Genomic DNA, 21,700 nt, shown 5'->3' with positions numbered 1-21,700 from the left:
CGTGCCCCCAACTAAGCATTTCTATCATTTTTTCCGTCTTAGCTTCGGCATTAGCCTGACAAGTGATGCTATCTATACTGCTATCCTTACGAAAGGTTGACTGTTCAGATGTTACTGTTTTATCTTTTTCTCTTGTTTGCCCGCTCCTCATTGTATATATTTTTGCTGACTCCGCTGTTAAGTAGAACTTTTGTTTTTCATCCACTGCCCTTTTCCTACACCCATTTCCCGTTACTCTATCTACCTTTTTGCACAGCTGTCACTGTATCTTGCCAGTGAAAGTAACCTGGTTTTTTAAAAATCCTGTTAGCCTTGATATGAAATCATTTGTTCATCAACTGTTGTCGTCCTGCCCAACACAACACGTGTCACCATGTTTACTGTGATTCGCTCCTGCTGCTTTATAAGCCAGTTCACTTGCAATTTGTTTTTATTCTGACGAAGGCTTCTCCGAAGCCGAAACGTTAATACATTTTCGTTCGTTACCCATTAGTCTTCTCTTTCACTGTATATTTTTTACCGGCCCCATCGTACTTCATTCATACGCTATATATATATATATATATATATATATATATATATATATATATATATATATATATACATGTAGTCAACCACGCTATTTGCAAGGCGGCCAACCTTGATCGCCAAGAGTTGCTCCACCATGAAAAAGAACTAAACCAGAAAGGGAGAGGTAACCTAGTTTTAACGTTCGGGGGCAATTCCCCAAACATAAACAAAATCTTGAAAAAGCACTTCAAGATGCTACAAGAGAATGAACTGCCTTCGCAAATCTCCCCCATCCCTCCTCGCGTCGTATACAGGCGCCCCAAAAATATTAAAGATTACCTTGTACACGCCAAAACTGAGAGGGCACCCAAAGGTGGGTGTCAACCATGCGGAAAGGCACGGTGCCGCGTATGCAAACACATGCAGACAACCACGGTGGCAGAAAGCACCAACTTCCATTTCAAACGTCTAATTCACGCGACACTCGACTGCGACTCTTCCAATGTGGTGTACCTTCTGGAGTGCTGTGTTCGTGGTATTCAATACATTGGCCAGACGGACACGGCATTCCGCACGCGCATCAAAAACCATCGCGTACATGTTCATTCACTCCCGGATCTACCCTTATCCCGATACATTAACTCCGAAAACCACCCGTTCGATTCCATCAAAGTTACACTTTTACAGAGTGGATTTTCTACTACAAGAGAACGCGAACAACGTGAATCTTACATTATTCACAAATTCAATACTGTAAAGGCAGGAATGAATGTTAGCCCGGGCATTATGTCGTCTATACATGCTGTTGAAAATCTGGCCGCGGAATAATCCCCTATCTAAATTGTAAGTCTCTAGGTTGTTTAAAAAAGTAATCAAGCTATTCTTATTTTATTTATTCCCTTTTTGGGGTTTCAGCACAGGCGGCATAAACCACAAACAACATCGAGGCGCCCGCCGTAGTTTACTCCGTCGTTTACTTATTAACGAGCCTTCCTATTTGTTTGTAGGGTTGGCGACACTGAAACATATGTGCGGCTGCGACCACTTCCTGTCAACGCTTCTCGTAATGTCAGTGACCATTGGAATTCTATGCGCCCCAGCGATGGTGTGAGGGCGTCCCTGTTACTGCTTTGCGCTTTCGTTTCTTGAGCAGAGCGGCCCCCTTCTGAAGCGGGCGCTACCTGTCCCTATTTCTACAAGCTGACGAACGATAGAGGACAGCGTTTTGAAAGAGTTGTGTACTCTTTTCTCCCCTCTGCATGTTTAGGTTTGTTTTTTTTCTGTCTCTCTCTCTCTCTCTCTCTTTGTAAACGTTTACCTCACCTCGCCGAGAGTGTGTGTTTGTTGTTGCTTTTCTCCCCAAATCCCCCTCTCTCTTTTTTCGGCGTCTTTGGACGACGAGCTTATAAATACGTGCACAGAAATACGAAATGTTGTCTTGAGAAAGGTCGGCATCCGGCCGAAACGTCGATCAATAAACAGTTTTGTTAGAAGCTATACCCATTTTTTACTATATATATAAATATATATATATATATATATATATATATATATATATATATTGTTACGTGGCGGCACAAGGAATGAAGCGAACCATGGAGGATGACGACGCGATCTATTTACAGTACGAGATGGCCTATTTACATTATTTACAAGGCAGCTGTTGCATAGCGTTCGCCCAGGCTGCACGCCTCACACACAGCTCTTCGTCGTTCTTCTCGGGCCCACAGCGGCGCATACCCTACTGCGCCCTTCTTCGTCTCCTCGTGACATAGCCCCCGCGTCGAAGGCGACCCTCCCGGTCGAGATCACAAGAAATGTTCTGATGCGGTGAGGATTCGAATGAGAGGAGAAGAGAGGGGAAATGTTCTGACCGCCACGGATTACGATGGTTCGATGAGCTGCGGCCCCTGAACAGCGTTTCCCGCCGATGGAGCGAAGCAGCGGCCAAAGCCCTTGGAGCTCCGCCGGAGAACTCGGCAGGGGATCGGCGTCGTCGTATCGCTTGGTCGCGGCTGGTCACGCCGGAAGATCATGGCGGATCATTGGCTGGGGAAAGGGGGCTGGAGATGGTCATGTTCATGTCTCACCGGGGCTGGGGCGGGCCGACGGGATCCAAGAGGCTTGTAGCAATAGCTTCGGGAGACGAGACCGGGCGAGGCTGAGACCGCGATGGGGATCGAGACCCAGCAGCTCCACCAAAATGTTACGTGGCGGCAGAAGGCACGAGGCGAACCATGGAGGATGACGACGCGATCTATTTACAGTACGAGATGGCCTATTTACAATATTTACAAGGCAGCTGTTGCAGAGTGTTCGGCCAGGCTGCACGCCTCACACACAGCTCTTCGTCGTCGTTCTTCATCGGCCCACAGCGGCGCATACCCTACTGCGCCCTTCTTCGTCTCCTGGTGACAATATATATATATATATATATATATATATATATATATATATATATATATATCAGAGAAGAAAAACTTCGAACAAGGTAAAAGCACGATTGTGGCCTACGTTTCAGCAAAGAGAACTTGCTTTCCTCAGGGCAATCTCTCGCCTGGCAGGCAGGGTTTATATAGGGGTAGGACCCCAGGTGAAAGGAGAGGGAAAGATGGAAGGGAAATTAAGCAAGCTGATTGGTTTCGGAGTGTGTCGGGGGAGAGATTGAGGGGCAAAGAAGGTTGTCTAGTTTAAGCCGCGAAGTAGGTCACACGGAAGTCAGCTGATGGTTGATATTCGTGGAATTTTTGGACAGAAAGGATGAGAGGGTGCTCATAGACCCGCCGCGGGGTATAGGGAAAGGATCTCAGAACCGCCGGAAGCAGACCAGGCGGTGAGGGTGGGGTCCTTATCAGAAACTATCTGCAAGCCTCAGGTCAAAAGAAAAGATAGAGACGGGGGAAAACTAACTAGGTCAAGAAAAAAAGAAAAAAAAGGAGAAAAAAACAGGGAGGGAAGCCACATAAACCCACACACTAAAGAAAAAGCAATGACCCCGCAAATGAAATGGCACGTGTCACCCACGGCAACATTCCTGGAACAGGCCTGTCCTGAAACTCAAAAACAAAAAGATAAAGTTAGAGTGACGTACGGGGCACAAGAACACGCGGAGTAAAAAAAAGGAGAAATTAAATAAATAAAATTGAATTCCAAAAGCAAAAGTTGGAGGCATGAGGGCGAGTATTAAGCTAGACGCTAAGGAATGAAAAAAAAAGAAAAAGAAATTAGGTGACCAGGTACAGAGCAGAGTGAACGGTCATAGACTTTGGATGAGGTATATGCAGGAAAATGCCTAATGCTGTATTCCCGGTGAATATCGCAAGGATTCCAAGTTGCCCTTAGACGCATTAATTCGAGCAGGTTCCATGGAGTTGAATTTGTGAATTAAGTAGGATTCTCGGTATTTCCTGTCCCTAGGAGACTTAAAATTTGACTGAAGTATATATAACTTAAGGTCATCAAAATTGTGGCCTGGTTGGTTGAAATGCTGCGCTACAGCTATGGAGGATTTGTTAAGAGTATCTGCCCGGTGACCATTAAGCTGTAGGCTCATAGGTTGGCTCGTTTCGCCTATATGCTGTTTGTGGCACATTGAGCATTCCAACATATACACAATGTTGGATGAAGTGCACGTAAAACTTGAATTAATCTTGTGGACATAATTACTGGCTGTGCTTTTTACAACGCAGTCTGTTTGCAGGTGCCTACAAGTCTTGCATCTGGGGCGGGAGCAGCTGGCTATGACTGGTTGCTTTGAAGGCCCTGTTTTAGCATGCACTAAAATATCTTTTATATTCCTGTTTCTCCGGTAGGTAACCCTTGGTGCTTCCGGGAAAGTCTTTTTAAGTCGGTCGTTACTGGCTAAAATGGGGTAGTACTTCCGCAGTATATTGTTTACGTTTGGGAGGGCGTTTGAAAATTTAGTTATTAGGGCAGGTGGCCTGGCGCTTTCGTTTTGCCGCTGTTTCTTGAGAACGTGATCCCTTTTGAGATTAGACACACGTTGGTACGCCTGATCGAGCGAGCTTTTGGGGTGGTTCCTGTTCATAAGGGTGGCCTTGAGTTCGTCTAGGTGCTCTACGTAGTCACTGTCATCACTGCATACTCTTCTAAGCCTGGTGGCTTGTCCTACAAAGATCCCTTGTTTGCAGTGTCTGGGGTGATGGCTTTTATAATCTAGGTACTGCTGCCTGTCTGTTGGCTTTCTAAAAAGCGTGGTTTTAAGTTTACCGTTGTCTAGAATGACGGTAGTATCTAGGAAGTTCACTTCTTTTTCAGAATACTGGCAGGAGAATTTAATAGTCGGATGCGAACAATTGAGATGGGATATAAACGTTTCTAGAGACGCGCGACCGTGTTCCCTAATCATAAAGATGTCGTCGATGTAGCGGAGGTAAACCTGAGGTTTATGCGGAAAAGAGCTTAATAGGGTAGCTTCAAGTTGCCCCATGAAAATGTTGGCATAGGTCGGTGCGAATGGAGTACCCATGCTAGTTCCAAAAACTTGCAAAAAGTAAGAAGAGTCAAATTCAAAATAATTGAGAGTTAGAACTAGTTTTAACAAAGTTATGTACACTTCTGGTGCATGTTGGTGCGGGTTCACTAATAGAGAATTTGAAATCGCTTCAATTCCTTCGGCGAACGGAATGTTTGTATACAATGCAGCAACGTCAAGAGTAACAAGGAGGGTTCCACTGAGTAACCCTCCTTCTTACTCTTTGGGAACACGGTCGCGCGTGATTTGGGAACACGGTCGCGCGTCTCTAGAAACGTTTATATCCCATCTCAATTCTTCGCATCCGACTATTAAATTCTCCTGCCAGTATTCTGAAAAAGAAGTGAACTTCCTAGATACTACCGTCATTCTAGACAACGGTAAACTTAAAACCACGCTTTTTAGAAAGCCAACAGACAGGCAGCAGTACCTAGATTATAAAAGCCATCACCCCAGACACTGCAAACAAGGGATCTTTGTAGGACAAGCCACCAGGCTTAGAAGAGTATGCAGTGATGACAGTGACTACGTAGAGCACCTAGACGAACTCAAGGCCACCCTTATGAACAGGAACCACCCCAAAAGCTCGCTCGATCAGGCGTACCAACGTGTGTCTAATCTCAAAAGGGATCACGTTCTCAAGAAACAGCGGCAAAACGAAAGCGCCAGGCCACCTGCCCTAATAACTAAATTTTCAAACGCCCTCCCAAACGTAAAAAATATACTGCGGAAGTACTACCCCATTTTAGCCAGTAACGACCGACTTAAAAAGACTTTCCTGGAAGCACCAAGGGTTACCTACTGGAGAAACAGGAATATAAAAGATATTTTAGTGCATGCTAAAACAGGGCCTTCAAAGCAACCAGTCATAGCCAGCTGCTCCCGCCCCAGATGCAAGACTTGTAGGCACCTGCAAACAGACTGCGTTGTAAAAAGCACAGCCAGTAATTATGTCCACAAGATTAATTCAAGTTTTACGTGCACTTCATCCAAAATTGTGTATATGTTGGAATGCTCAATGTGCCACAAACAGTATATAGGCGAAACGAGCCAACCTATGAGCCTACGGCTTAATGGTCACCGGGCAGATACTCTTAGCAAATCCTCCATAGCTGTAGCGCAGCATTTCAACCAACCAGGCCACAATTTTGATGACCTTAAGTTATATATACTTCAGTCAAATTTTAAGTCTCCTAGGGACAAGAAATACCGAGAATCCTACTTAATTCACAAATTCAACTCCATGGAACCTGCTGGAATTAATGCGTCTAAGGGCAACTTGGAATCCTTGCGATATTCACCGGGAATACAGCATTAGGCATTTTCCTGCATATACCTCATCCAAAGTCTATGACCGTTCACTCTGCTCTGTACCTGGTCACCTAATTTCTTTTTCTTTTTTTTTCATTCCTGAGCGTCTAGCTTAATACTCGCCCTCATGCCTCCAACTTTTGCTTTTGGAATTCAATTTTATTTATTTAATTTCTCCTTTTTTTTTACTCCGCGTGTTCTTGTGCCCAGTACGTCACTCTAACTTTATCTTTTCGTTTTTGAGTTTCAGGACAGGCCTGTTCCAGGAATGTTGCCGTGGGTGACACGTGCCATTTCAGTTGCCGGGTCATTGCTTTTTCTTTAGTGTGTGGGTTTATGTGGTTTCCCTCCCTGTTTTTTTCTCCTTTTTTTTCTTTTTTCCTTGACCTAGTTAGTTTTCCCCCGTCTCTATCTTTTCTTTTGACCTGAGGCTTGCAGATAGTTTCTGATAAGGACCCCACCCTCACCGCCTGGTCTGCTTCCGGCGGTTCTGAGATCCTTTCCCTATACCCCGCGGCGGGTCAATAAGCACCCTCTCATCCTTTCTGTCCAAAAATTCCACGAATATCAACCATCAGCTGACTTCCGTGTGACCTACTTCGCGGCTTAAACTAGACAACCATCTTTGCCCCTCAATCTCTTCCCCGACACACTCCGAAACCAATCAGCTTGCTTAATTTCCCTTCCATCTTTCCCTCTCCTTTCACCTGGGGTCCTACCCCTATATAAACCCTGCCTGCCAGGCGAGAGATTGCCCTGAGGAAAGCAAGTTCTCTTTGCTGAAACGTAGGCCACAATCGTGCTTTTACCTTGTTCGAAGTTTTTCTTCTCTTGTGTTCTCTACCATCTTCAAAGTTCTACTACTCCCTATATATATATATATATATATATATACAGAAAGAAATGCCGGCAGTCTACGAGATCTAATCGAAAGGCGTGGGTTCGGTCCCCACTCTGGGCACGTGTTTTTCTTTCTTTCTTTCTCACGTAATTAATAAAAATTAATAATAATGTAACGTCACTAATGGTAATAAATAGTCTAACCACTCCCCTATGCCTTCTTTGGCGTTGTAGACTGCCGGCATTTCTTTCTGTATTTCCTAACGAGCCCCTCATTTCCAAACCCTATATATATATATATATATATATATATATATATATATATATATATTTATATATATCTTTATATTAATTTTTATATATACAGGGTGATCAAAACTAAGTCGTTAGGCGCTTAGATTTACGTGAACGCCACCTCTACCGTGAGGTTATGCGTTCAGGGGGACACATAATGACGTGATAATTATTGATGTCGGTGGCTTCATTAACTAAAACTGCCTAATTAACTTTTTAGTGGCTGCAGTAAGCAGGCATGTTGGTATTGAACGGTTAGACAGAATCGTGTTTGTAAGCAGTTTCATTTGGCAGAATTGTTCTAGCGCATCCGTACTCCGAGATATTGAACTTCGAAGTTTAATTGCCGTTCGCCTGATTACGCATGCCAGACAGCGAAGACCGGCGCAAGGCTCCTCCCTTTCGTTCTGTGTTTCGATAGCGGTTCCGAGTACTGCATATTGCGATAACGCCAGTCAAGACTGAAATGGTGCCAGTTATCATTTTTGCCTATGACTCCACCCTGTTGTCAAACTAAACACCGTACACAGCAGGTACGTCAACAAAGGGAGGAGCTTTGCGCCGGTCTTCACTGTCTAGCATGCGTAATTAGCGCACGGCAATTAAACTTCGCAGTTCAATACCTCGGAGTACGGATGCGCTAGAATAATTCTGTCTAACTTTTCAATACAAACATGCCTGCTTACTGCAGCCACTGAAAAGTTAATTAGGCAGTTTTAGTTAATTAAGCCACTGACATGAATAATTACCACCTCATTATGTGTCCCCTTGGGTGCATAAGCTCACTGTGAAAGTGGCCTTCACCTAAATCTAAGTGCCTAATTTTAAAAACCTGTCGACTTAACTTTGATCACCCTGTATATAAACAGTCGAACAGTCAAAGTGGGTGCCCCCTCGCCACTCTGAGTATTTATCGGAATCTGCAGGATCTCGAAGTGCTGAAAGGCAGGGCATATGGCTCTCTTTGCCTTACTTTATGCGCCTCAGTAATGAACCTGTCTCATAAAAGATAGAGTGGTCCGTGAAGCAATAAAGAGGAGTAAATTTATTTAGTTAGTTATTTATTTTTACATACTGCAGCCCAATAGGCCTGTCGCAGGAGTGGGTATGTACATTGAGTGAAATAAAACTACTCTGCACTAACACTATTCTGATTATTTGAAGCGGTCCGTTAACAAGCACTTGAGAAAGTGTAAAGACAACCCACGCGGCCGCGTTTAAAGAGACCCTGGAAGGCCGTTTTTCTACTTTATCTGAACCTGAAATGCTCACAGAACGTAGTAAACAGAGGCTTAGTACTTAGATGATGGGGTCCAAAAGTACCTGAGCCTAAACCTTTCTATGCCCATCCGGTAACTCATAAACTTGCTCAAAACATTTTTTTCTGCTTCATAGGTCTTGGCGTTCTTCAGGCGCTACAATTACGTCATTACAGGGGTGTGGCGGCTATTGCCGGCTTCGTTTAAGAAATAGCAATAAGCGCATTCGGTAGGCACATTACAAATATACTACAAAGTAAAGCAGAAAGGGAAGGCGGAGCTCCTGCGAAGAGCGAATGACGCCGTGCCGCTCCGTGCTGGCGATAACTATAGGTTTCGCAGTGCTTCCAAACGCAAAGGAAAAGGTGAATTATGTTATCGGAAGTGTTGCAGAGTGCTGGTTTACAGGATTTGTAGTATTGCGACGCGGTGGGTGGCCACTCACGTTTGCGAAAAAAACTTTGGCCTCCCATATTCATTGTGTCGTCTTCATTGGCAGAACAATTCATGTCTGCGTGGAAACTTGTTCCACTCCTAATTGCCATTACATTTTCGTTTGCTGAAAAAAGCCTGAAATATATAAGTCCACTCTCCGATGTAGACCCCAAACTCTACGTTTTTATATAGGTTGTCGCCCCGGTAAGGGCTGAAGCGCATTCATATTTACCCGTTCGGTGCGAATCAAAGTGGGCTTCAAAAACCCGTGCCAGAAGTTTGGGGCAAAAATACATTTCACCTAAAAAGCAGTCGCTGTTTATCACTGAATCCTTTTCATACAAAAAGAACAAGCCAGCCTAACAAGGAAATGAACAGGAAAAGTTGAGCCCTTACAACTAAAATGCGGGCTTGGACATCCCTCAGAGCCTCTCACTTTTTCCAGGTAAGCGTCGATAAAATCCCGGTCGAAGCCAGTTTCCGCCGTTGCTGCGTGCTCTTCGATTTCCTTCCTGTTTATCGAAGACAACAAATCGAGGCAGTACCGAACCACCAGATTAGTCTAGGAATTGCCGTTTGTTTTAAATATAGCGCTGGAAGGATCACGCGATCCACAAAGCTATCTTCAAACTCAAATATGCCGTTATGTAATGCTGTCATTAAAATATTACAGCCCGTTGCTAGCAGGACATCCGTTCACAAAAGCGAGGGCACATGAGAAAACCTTATCCGCCTGGCGTATTTAAACTTCCCGCAAAGAAACTATGCAACTAGTCTCCCGGTAACCTCGGTATACTTAATCTTCCTCTTTGTCATACAAGTATGCCGGTATTACTGGTCCCGCGGAGCTGTCTGCTGATGCAGTTATACACTCATGCATACTCTGTTTGAAACATTGAGATGCCAGAGTAATTTAAGACCAGCTGAGGGACAAAGACAAGCGCGCATCAGACAATTCTAATTCCCTCAATATTTTAAAACCTAAAGTTTATAAAAAGCAAGCAGATATAGCCTCTCAAAGGACCAAATCAGCCCTGTGACAACTCTTGCGCGGAGGTAGTATTACGTGATCCGCCGAGACGCCATCAGATAAATGGTATTATTATGCAATGCTCTCAATAAGGTATTTGTGTTATAAGCTGACAGAGATAAGTAGGAACTTAAAAAAAATGAACACTACAAAAACCTGAAGCGTACTAAACCGCAACGTCTGGTGTCCTACAAAAGCAGCGAATACACGAACAGACTCACTTGGTAAAGAGAGATATGTCATCCACACTGGAGATTACTTTCTTTAGGCGGCTGCCAGGAATATTTATCATGATCGTCGTAAGCAAGGTTGGTTTGAATTGGAAAAGGGCACCAAGCCGCAGCGCTTTCACTAGTCTTCGGACGAGTTGGTCCACGTAAGCCCGAGTTGGGTGGTCGTAGGGGAACCTCCGTCCGTACAGCAGCGTTGAGATGTTGTTGGAAGCACAGGGAAGGATTAACTTGTAGAAGTCCACTGCCTGGCCTTCCGCTTTTTGTATGTTTTCCGCAGCACTCTGGAACTCCTCCTGCGTAAGTGTGTAAGGGGAAGCCATGGTTAAATCTGTATTCATGAGTATTTTTTAACCGGGGTGGAAAAAAGAATTAAAAACAAAACACCGCCCCGAAGGGGGGGGGGGGTGTTTTTTTTTAATTCCTAAAGTTGTAAAGCAACGTGTACACTACAATTTTCAAATTCGCTGGTCTCAACAAACCCGTTGCACTCTTATGTATGAATCTAATAGCCAATGGAAATTAGCCGATTGCTGGGACCATTCTACATACGTACAAGTCAATACTAGGCAAGGACTACGCAGGTATTACCATGACCTGTCTTTCATGGTTACACTCTACGGCCATTTTCTCCTAAGAAGACAGGGCATGAGCTGTGTGTTAGCTTTTACGACGATTTAAAACTTTTAACTATGCATAAGGACCGCGTATAGGGTGCTCGAAAATATTTGATAAAAATGCAACCCAACAAAGGGGAGTTAAATACTGGGCATAAGGGCACTGAGCTGACTAAATAAAGTAATTGCCGCATTGCATCACTTCCGCCTGAAACTTGAACGAATGCATGAATTCTACCAAAAGATATCAGTACAATATAATTGAAAGAAAATAAATTTAAACGCGATGTAGTTACTGCTAAATATCATCAGTTCATCTATGTCGAAAATTTTCGAAAGCGTGCAAGTGACGAGAAACATTTTTTACTGTACAGATTTCCTATTTGCGTTTTTTTTTTGGTGCCGGAATATACGATCGTGTAAATACAAACAGCAAAATGCAAGTGCACCGAGCCCCTTGCATTTTATTCTAACTATTGATATAAACCTACTCACGAAAGGCATAACAATTTTTACGGATATTTGCTGGATGTTCTGCGAGCAGAAGTGATCAAGGTAAAACAGCTGAATTTGGAAAGGAGCACAAGCACAATCACACTTAACATATTCCAAAGTTTGATACCATGAGAGCCGCTTGGGATATTGGCGCTCCTCTTGAATCTTTGCTAACTGGGACAAAATATACCAATCGAAATCTTTCCCTGCAAATAGCAACCATGTGACCATTGTTTTCAGAAAAACGCATTGCCACAAAGTTCAATATTTTAAGTACCCGTTAGAATTGGCATCCCTGCCATTTATAATGTATTTTTGGTGGTTCTATATGGGTCATTAAATTTAAAGCGAAAGCTTTGTTGGTGGGACGGATGGCGTCCTGTCAGAAAACATATGCGTTTCCCCATAGACCAGTTGGTTGACAGAAAAGATCTGATAAGATCTCCGGACAAACGGCGCGTGCGTGAAACCGCGCTTTCATTGTGTCAAAATGTTTACTTCAATATCGTGAAAAAGGAGCGTTTCCATCGATCCTGACGGAGTACAAGAGTGTACATTTATTTGATAAAGCACATATCAGCCGTTCGTCCATGCGTTTTCATAGTGCGCGATAAATGGTTGCATGGGTTAGTTCTCAGTTTGCGATCTGAGTCTTCGATGGTTTGACTATCGAGTGGACCCACTTTCAGCGAAGGTTGGACGCAGTTTTAGACTTCGCGCATCTTCCAACTTTGTTTATCAAGGGATGGTAATTTTTCAAACTCCCTATATAGGAAGTTTCATGGTTACGAAAGTCATGAAACAAACGTTCGCTTTACTGGACACGCGATACCGGTGCGGACGCTCAAAGGAAGTTCTAGGACGTGTTTTCATCGGAAAGTATAGCAGCAATAAGCAGTCTTGCAGACAAGCACAAATTAGACACAGAAAAGTAGACACAGGACCAGACAAAAAATGGGACGAGGACTAGCTCTCCCGCCATAATCCCATCTCTTGTCTTGTCCTGTGTCTACTGTTCTGCTTCGTGGAAAAGAATGCATCACCACCAAGCCCGTCTTCACACTTGCTGCAATTGGCGGGGAGATCTTTGAGTGGCGCCCCCTGGCTCTGACGTCGGCTTAGGGATTCGCGCCGCTGTCGTCTGCTACACTCCGCTTGTGAGGGGCAACAGTGCCTGGGCTAGAAATCGCCCGCTTCGTTGCTGTAGTGCGTTAAAAAGCGTATTTCTAGCAACTCAGTTATTTTTCCAGCTTCTGACGCATCTGAATAATTTGAAGCTGTATCCCCCACAAGTTTGCAACACACGAAGAGATAGAGAACAACTTTCTTCAGAGTATACCGGTCAGAAGATCGTGTGTAACTCGTCCTTTCTTGCTTATTCGTGAGGATCAGCGATCAGAGCTTCTCGATAAGTATTCAAAATGCGTAGGCTTCCCTGCAGTATTTTTGAGATGCTCCTATGAAGACTCAACAGTCTAATACTACGTACCAAGCAGCGGCCTCTACACGCTCATCACAGAGCAGGAAATAAAGCGGCTTTCTTCTGTTTCTTTCGTTGTTGTCTTGTATGGGATTAATGTTTCTTGCTTTTTTTTTCTGCCCAACGCATTATTTTTCTGCGCCGTCACCAACTTCTTATTAGGAGGTTTCGGGATGTTTGGGAGCCTCACAAAGGTCGTGCGGATATTTCCTTCATTTTATATGGCATACATTCCCTTCTTCACAAATTGGCTTTCATTACGGCTGCGTGCAAGAAGGTGCATATCCGCAGCGTGCTTTGTTTATTCACATGCAAATACAATGAGAAGGTTTGCGCTACGCCACCGCGATCGCGCCCCAAACAGCGTTGTCCAGACTACTCGAAGGCGGCTTCTGTGCTCCGAATTTCTATCGTAACCATCGTTCTTATAACGAATGGACCCGAACAAAGACGACATGATTACGCTGTTGAAGGCATGATATACTCGCTAACTAACGTAATAAATAGTATACCTGCATTATTACAAGACTCGAAACCGAAGAAGAATTCCAAGTAGCTCTTTATTGCTTTTCAACCCTTCCAGGCGCAAAGAACAAATTCTATTATACTCGGGATGGCGTTCTATGATTTGAAGAAAATTACTTTTACTCTCTTGTCCTGGACTGAGGACCTGGCCCACTAACCAGATCGATTTAATTGTTAACCAAAGTCTTCCCCTCCTCCTCTTGAGTGCAGTTTTCCTATAACGCATATCCGAATATCGGGAAGATATGGCTGTGCAAAATGTTCCGAAATATCCCTCCAGGTCTTAACAAACATATATGTGTTACTATAAATTTAACGAAGACGTGACTCGTTTTGCTCAATAAACCTCCATACTGGTTAGATGCCTGGTATAGAATCAGCACGCGCGTATATACACACTGGGTTATTTGGAACTCAACCTACAGCTTTTGCAGTCTATAGTGCATGTCGGCGAACTTTCATGCCTTGACAACGTAAAGGGATGTGACAAAACGCGTTCGGGCGTTCGGCAAGGTTGCCAAAACTGTTTTACCTGACATATGATTACCGGGAATCGTGATGCCTTCTGCCAAAGCCGACAGCCCTGAAGGCCTAGAATTTGTTTTGGTCTTCCATTTTCGCTGTTGTCGGTTATTGGCAGCTGACTGTTCCTTTTGTTCGAATGCTTACATGAGAAGCTGACGACTAGCTCCGACTCTTCGCGCTCCGCACAGGACCGGCTTCGCAAGGAACGGGGTGGCGCCGGCAATGTTTCTCTCGTAGCGGTATCCAAAACTATACTTTAATTGACACCATGAGTTAGTGTATGCGATTTTAAGCCTATTATTATGATAAAAAGTTACCCACACGCCAATTCTGGTGCGGACAAGCATCAGACGTTGACCGAGCGCAAAGAAACACCAGGGAGAGCGATCCTGAGTGAAGCAGACGACAAATGCGAGAATCCCTAAGCTGACGTCACGGAGGCGCGCTTCGCAGCGCCGCCTGTGTTCGCGCTCACCGCCAATAAGCACGTTCCGAGAAGATAACGCGAGGGACAACGCACTGGAAAGTCACGATAACAATCTTAATTCTGCTCCTCATCCTCTCGTTACGACTGCACTTTACCCCTTATGTATATATATTTATGTAGGCACATGTATGCATGTACATATATACGGAAATATATTGATATATATATATTAAGGAATAGCTACATTCACGAGGGCCAATAAAAGCAAAAGCGGAGCGGGTTTTCTTTTTGCGTAAAAATCCATTTTCGGAATGCTAAGATTGATAAAATCGAGAAATACTTGTGCTTCAGCTGGAGTCAGAATTTACAGCCATCGGAAACCGCGTCCGCTCATATAAACAAACAGCTACAGGGCCGACCGGAATCCCCTCCAATTTCTTCTGTGCCCATGTGTAAATCTGCGTTAATGTGTGGTAGCCAGTGTCCCCCTGACAACCTTGGAGCAAAGAGGACCTTCTTTTTACCCCTCGGCAACACCGAAGAACCGTTACCTAAGAACAGTTAAAAACATTGAGAAACAATATTTTCTCGCTCTTTTATTCCTACAGCCCTAAATTCCCCGTTTTTACGCAAAGACAAAATGAACTACTTCTCCACTGCCCTCCGTGGCGTTCGTGACCGCTGGTTTTAATTATACTTCTTGAACGAGCCCGTGACTACCCATTCCACAAGTTACACGCATAGCGAGGGCCTTGCTTCGGGCAGTATTCGTGCCGCAGAGCACTGCTCCTGAGAAAGCCTAAACGCGGGAGTCGGCCATGGCGAGTAATCCTGAAGTTGTAAAAGCAGTGCTGGCAATTACTTATCAATTTCCGGGAATACACTGATAAGAATCAGAAAACGTAGGAAAAATAAATCTCCCCTAGGAAAATTGGCAGACCATCGGACCCATTATCGGAAGGTTGTGAGTTGGGATTTGACGAGGGCAAAAACTCTTATCTCTCTTACAGTTGGGAAATTCGTATTTTTCGCACAAAAAAGACGCGTACTAGATTCTGATGTCTCAAACAAAAACAGCGCTCAAGACGGGACAGAGAGTAGGAGCCTACACACAGAGCGCTGTGTGTAGCCGCCTTCTTTGCATTCTTGACTATTGAACTCTCTTCCTGTGTTCATACAGCGCGCGTTAACTCCTGAATATCACGCACTACATGCATAAAAAGCCCTCGGTTCTGGCAGAATTCTTCAAAATTTTCTATGGAAGACATCCCCTCGATATCAGTAATTCGAGCCGTCGTCCGTCAACAACCTGCACCATAAGGCTCCGGCTGCTTGGCTGCTCCGAAAATCGCCAAGATGTCTGCCCAGTTTGAAAAGTTCCCTTCTGAACCTGTCATACCTGCTCTCTTCCTTACCGTCATCACGTTCCAGCTTTGTTTTTTTCTTGCCCCACTGCACACATAAAGTGATCCTTAGGCAAGGAGCCCTCAGCTTTGAGCTACCTTGTTCCGAGCATGTTGACGAGGACGTGTAGTGTCGCCTACATTCAACTCACTTCCTCATTCACTCTTCCCGCGAGCTACTACTAATGTATTACTCTTGCCTACACTACCTGTTTTTGATAGTCGCTGCTTCCTTGCGCCAATAACATTCGCACTACTCACCCGAGACGTGGCACTTCCGCACACCCAGGTGCCTACTTACAATAGCCGCATTGCTGTCTCTTTCCGTAATTTCGGCGCTCCTTTGGAGATACTCCACAGTGGTATAACCATCGTGCCCACTCATCCATTGGACACACGCGAAGTTTTCTTATCACCCTACTTCCTGATTTGGTCGTAAGTGCTCCTGCTCCATGTACCTCCCACTAACCGACGAATGAATTAACAGCATTGATTGCCCCTGATCCTTCTTAGTGAGCGCGCGCACAACTTTGTCAGCGACTGGCATCCTACAGTGGCATATTTTCACTCTCGCAATCGTAGTCCTGGCCAGACAATCGGCCTCCAAGGCCGTATCCGCATGGCCGATGCCCACTCGATTCCTCGCAGGCCATACCGTGTATCCGCCACTTAGCGTCGAATTATCCCAAACGAAGCCGACAGAATGATCGTTAAATTACCATGGCGCCCTCTTGGAGGCGTAGCGCGTAACGGGTATTACTCGTAAGAAAGAGAGGAGCACGTAGAGATTTTGTGTGGATTACATAACATAACCACGTAACAATTAAGATCGTGTACCCACTTGTCGTGATTGATTAGCCACTTGTGTTTTCGGCACTGTACCAATTATTTTTCTTCCGAGAACCTACGTTCCGGTCATTAGGAAATCTCAGAGAATGGAGTTATAATAATAATAATAATAATAATAATAATAATAATAATATTAACTAATAATAATTTTTATTTCATGTTCCAAGTAGTACATGAGGGGGCGAAAGAAAAAGCTGCTCTTGGCAGCTTGGCCAGCTCCCGCCCCCTTCGTGAAGAAACTGCCTTTAGTACACCTGCTGGCCTTTGGCAATTTAAGGGGATATCTTTCCGTCTATGCCACGAGCCGGACACGTTTGAAACGCAAGACATCCTCCTTCACTACCTTAAATGCTCCACTTGCTTGTGGTACCTAGATGAGAAGTCATCGTTTTTTTTCGACCTTGGAAACTGATTTGTAACGTATTACTGTGTTCTCAGCCACGCAGGCCTGCAGTTGAAGTTAACCAAGTTTCATTTCGGTGAATGCCAACTTCACATCCTCGGTCACTTTGTAGTCCATCGGGCTAGGATACACGTCGTCAAATACTATCTCCCACGCCAACCGCAAAAAATGTCAGAAGCTTCCATGTGCTCTGCCCTTACTTTCGCTACTCCATACAAACCCTTCGCCCAAATCGGCTGCCCCGTAAAAGGGCACTGAAGGGATTTGCAAACATTGTGGGATTGCTTGAGGAAATTGTAGTCCGGAGTCCCTCCACCATGTTTCCACCCCTCCGGGTGCTTACACAAATTTATTTCATACCAAAATCAATTCGAAGGTGCTGTCCTCTCCCCGCATCCTCCTTGCCGATTCCCTGTGAGGTTTCGTATGACGCTTACTCTTGTAGCCTGGATTCGCTGGGCCTACTGCGCGGCTGACTGACCCTCCGACACAGTCAGTCCACTGGCTGCCACCGGGTGGTCGCAATTTGTTCGCTCAGTTAAAACTGATCCTCAATAGGATGTGTGCGCGGAAGAATGTATATTTGATTCCTTGGTTTCTAGACTGTGCCAACCTTAATAAAGTCGATGAACTCAAAGTAGCTCTACACGCACATGCACTACGTATATTGGCTTCCGACGCTTCACTGAGATGGCATCACTGGAGATGAAAGCTGGTTATGCCTGTGCGTCTGGTACACTAGTAGTAAATGTAAGGACAGTTAAAGGCAGAAGAGTCATCAACGCTAATATAGGTAATCAGGAATTCAAATCAACCAATACATTTATCGTAAACCGTAAAACCAAGGTGCGAGAAGCACTTTTTCGCTGGGTGAAGTAGCAGAATTAGCACACTATACTTTTGCGATCGCTTATCCTGCATAAAGGAGCGCTTTGGCTGGTGATCAGATATTTGTGGGGCCTATTGGGAAGCTTACTGCTCAAGCGTTGTAACAGAAGTACTCAGCTTAGCAGCTCGAAATGCTGCATTCGAAGAAATGCACAGAAAAGTACATATTGGGGTAGCGCTTTCAGAGGTATACATATCTATTATTTCCTCCTATGTCTTGTACATTTTTAGAGTTCAGTACGCATAAGGACAAGGAAGTCTGATAAACGTAGAGCTCAAGCTGGTCGTACCGCGCTACTTGTAGTTACGCGACCTGTCGGACTCCTTCCTTCTCGCGGCATTGCAGCGCTTTGGCTCCGCACAACTACTCGGGCGTTACCCACCGTCTGAGTCATGCCAGTTTTTACAAAGAGGTCGCCGTTAACTCGTACCTTTGGAGGAGCGGTTTTCTTAAAAGTACCTGCTTATCACTAAACTACGACGGCTTTACTGTGTCCTGCTGGCGACAGTCCCACGCGTCGTTTTCATCGGCAACCTCCATGAGCGCACGAGGGACAAGCGTTTTGAGATATGTACGCGCTCTTCCTGTGCCCGCCATGTTGACATATTTCGTCTTTCAGTTTCACGCCGAAGTGCGGCTGGTTACCAGGGGCCAGGTGGCGAAGACAGCATATGGAATCCTGTGAAGAGGGATCGACTCTCATCCAGCGCGTTTTGCGCTGACATGCTGTGCGTTCCTCCTCCTCCTCCTTGCCTGTTTGGCGCTGGAAGAATGTCGGGGCTTCGTTATGCTGCATGGCGCGGGGTGCAACCGCTGTGGCAAGGAGGAGACGCCTGAGCTCCTCTTCCTTAAATGCAAAGCTGCCCACTACTTTCGGGACAAAATAGAGGCTTTCTTTTGCACACGATGTCAGATAACCTCGTCGAGGCCCGAGCAGTTAAATGCTGAAGCGGAATGTCCCATGCTTCGTGATTGTGTTCCCGTCCTGGCCATGCCGTCCTCGTCTAAAAGCAAAGCGGTTGCGAAAACGTAATTACCTATGCCAGCCCTGGTCTGTCGAAGGAGGAAAAAAACTACCCTGCCTCCGAGGAAGAGTGCCCGGCTATCATATGGGCCATTTCAAAATTTCCCCATACGTGTATGGCAGACCGTTCAAGGTTGTGACAGACCACCATGCACTGTGTTGGCTCGCCAATTTGAAGGACCCCTCTGGCCGTCTTGGGCGGTGGGGCTTGCGCCTGCAAGAGTTCGACGTTACAATCGTCTATGAATCCGGCAGGAAACACTCCGACGCCGGCTGCCTGTCCCACGCCCCTGTCGACCCACCACCACAAGACTTCGATGAAGACAGCGCGTTCTTCGGAGTCGTGACGGAGAGCGACCTAGCCACCCAGCAGCGTGCCGACCCCGATTTACGTGTCATGATCGACTACCTCGAAATGCCCACCTGGGTGGGATCTGAACCCACGACCTCGGATCCCACCCGGCGGGCATTTTTTAACCACTGTCTTTCTGACTCCAAAAATTCTTTATCTGTTTCTATGACCTACCGCACCCCCCCCCCCTTGCTTTCCGAGGTTTTCTTGACTGCCAACCCTTATTCTGTCTTAATTCACCGAGCCCGTTATTTCCGGAGCATAAGAAAAAGAAACCTTTCAACACCGTAGCGACCTTAGAGTGTTGCCGATGTGTAGGCAAGAAACTTGCCTTCGCAGGGCCCTGAGGAACGCAAGTGTCTTCGCCGATATGTTGGCAGCTTGCAGGGGCCTTGTTCAAAGTTCTCTCTATCTCTCTCTCGCTCGTAATCCCTCGTTATAACGAAATCGCTTTACTCGAAATATCGGTTTATTCGAAATTTATTCTGGTCCCAACCCCAACGCATGCATTTTAGGCGGCATTACTCGAAGTGCAGGAAGTGCTCGACCCGCTTAGAGCGAAGTGGCGAGCGGAGGCGTGGCCGAGCGGAGGCGACTCAGCGATGTGTCAGGCATACACTAACACCATATTGTGCCCGGCGATGCTTAAGCATTTCAATCCGGCCTTCTCCGGGGAATGCCCACACTGTGATCATCCGTTTGCGGATACTTTCCACATGGTGTGGGCATGCCCATCCGACCCGGCTTTCTCCCCAATCACCTCCTCTTCCCCCCTACCCATGAGAGCTGGGAGGCTGCCCTCCTCGGCTGCTCGACCTTGGAGGGCCAAAGAGCCCTCGTGGCCAGGGTGCGCGCCGCCGCGGAAGCCACAGGGGTCCTGGACTAGGGACTCCTCCTAGAGTTTGTACAGGGCCGGCCCTTAAGGCCGCCCCTACGTCTCACTCGTACAAAATCTAATAAATCTTTTCACCACCACCACCCCCTACATGGCGGGTCAATGCAAGCTGGCCTTTCCGCGGCGATTTTCCCAAGCCGGTCTTGCTCGTTCCGCGCCATCCGACTTTAGACAAACGGTCCGAATCCGTGGTAGGGTCATTGAATTTGGTTCCTAGACATTGATCAATGACGTGGACGCGACGCTGAGCGAACACCGACACTCGAACCATAGAATTAGCAACGTCGTCGACCACGGGCCACCGAAAAACTCTTGTGTTCCGGTGAACTCCACTGCTGCCCACCTCTGGCAAGAATTTCCCAGAGGTCATGCTAAGCGTCTAGTACAAAACCGGTCAGTTTTCATGATTGCGCTGTGCACTCAAAATGAGGGGTTAATCATGTTTTTTTTTTTTTTTTTTTTGAGCGCGAGAAACACAACCTCAGACTCGAGCCCCGGCATTTGCGGCGCTTTCCAGCGCGAAACTCGCTTAGGGTTCCGTGACGCCAGCACGTCCCCCTCTAAAGTGGCCACAGCCACTCCCACGTCAGTAGGCTCCGTGCGCTGGTGTTTCGAGCGCGACCGCAGCGCCGCCGAACAGCGACGCCGTCGAAAATCGGATGTTGGTCACCCCGAAAGAGCGGCTTACCGGGCGAAGATTCCTGAGTCGTTGTGAAAAAGTCGAGCAAGTAGTGCGCATTTCTGTACGTATTGCAGGGTCTACGGCTCCGCAACATATTAAAAAGGTCGCGAGGAGGCTGACGAAAAAATAGTTTATCTCGGTTCCCTTGAAATGAAGCGGAAAGGGCACAGCGATGAACCCGCGCAGTGCGACGAGCAATGTAAACAACGCCGATCGACTTCTGGTCATAAGCGTTCGTTTTGCTGTTTTGTGCGAATGTGGTTTATACTCTAAGGGGATCTTGTTTCTGTGCACACCCGCTATCAACTTCGCAGGGGACCTGCGACAGCTGGCGAAACTTGCATAGGCAACGCGAGCTTCATCGGGAACAAAAACAGCGCGCCAGCATACACCCCAGCAATCTTACCTGAGTGCTACGCAATATGACGCATAGTAACGGTTGACACGAAACTGCAGTGATCCCATAGACAACCACCGCAGCCAAACGAATGGGCCATTAATATGTGCGTCAATCATTTTGAAGCAGTGACGGTGTCGGCCGTTTTCTTTTTTCTTTTTGTCGCTGAGCTTATGCTTCCCCTGCATTTTAGCATTACGTGTTGCTTATGCTTTACCAATCTGTATCGGTTATTCCTCTTATGTATTATGGGGCTCATCGCTGCTTACCCTTCCTAGGTGTACGCGCGGAGGTTCTGCCCGTGCGGCCTCGGCGGCTGCTTTGACGCAGATA

The 21,700-nt window shown here is 46.0% G+C and overlaps 1 protein-coding gene across 3 annotated transcripts in view; it reads right to left on the bottom strand.

The window, feature by feature from the left end:
• The window catches only part of LOC144179334 (cytochrome P450 2F3-like), a 123,692-nt gene that overhangs the window by 40,523 nt on the left and 61,469 nt on the right, over positions 1 to 21,700 (bottom strand). For all 3 annotated transcript variants that reach the window (XM_077707631.1, XM_077707649.1, XM_077707638.1), the window contains exons 5-6: positions 10,396 to 10,700; positions 9,541 to 9,656 (exon numbers count right to left, since the gene is read on the bottom strand). In XM_077707631.1, the coding sequence (XP_077563757.1) occupies positions 9,541 to 9,656; positions 10,396 to 10,700 (421 nt within the window). The remainder of the gene's footprint in view (positions 1 to 9,540; positions 9,657 to 10,395; positions 10,701 to 21,700) is intronic.

This window comes from Haemaphysalis longicornis, unplaced genomic scaffold (assembly GCF_048455015.1).
Source record: "Haemaphysalis longicornis isolate Haplotype H1 unplaced genomic scaffold, Haemaphysalis longicornis Haplotype H1 scaffold_1, whole genome shotgun sequence".
Lineage (NCBI taxonomy): Eukaryota > Metazoa > Arthropoda > Arachnida > Ixodida > Ixodidae > Haemaphysalis > Haemaphysalis longicornis.
Note: the sequence above shows the minus strand (reverse complement) of the source record. Positions and strands in the feature narration are given on the sequence as shown.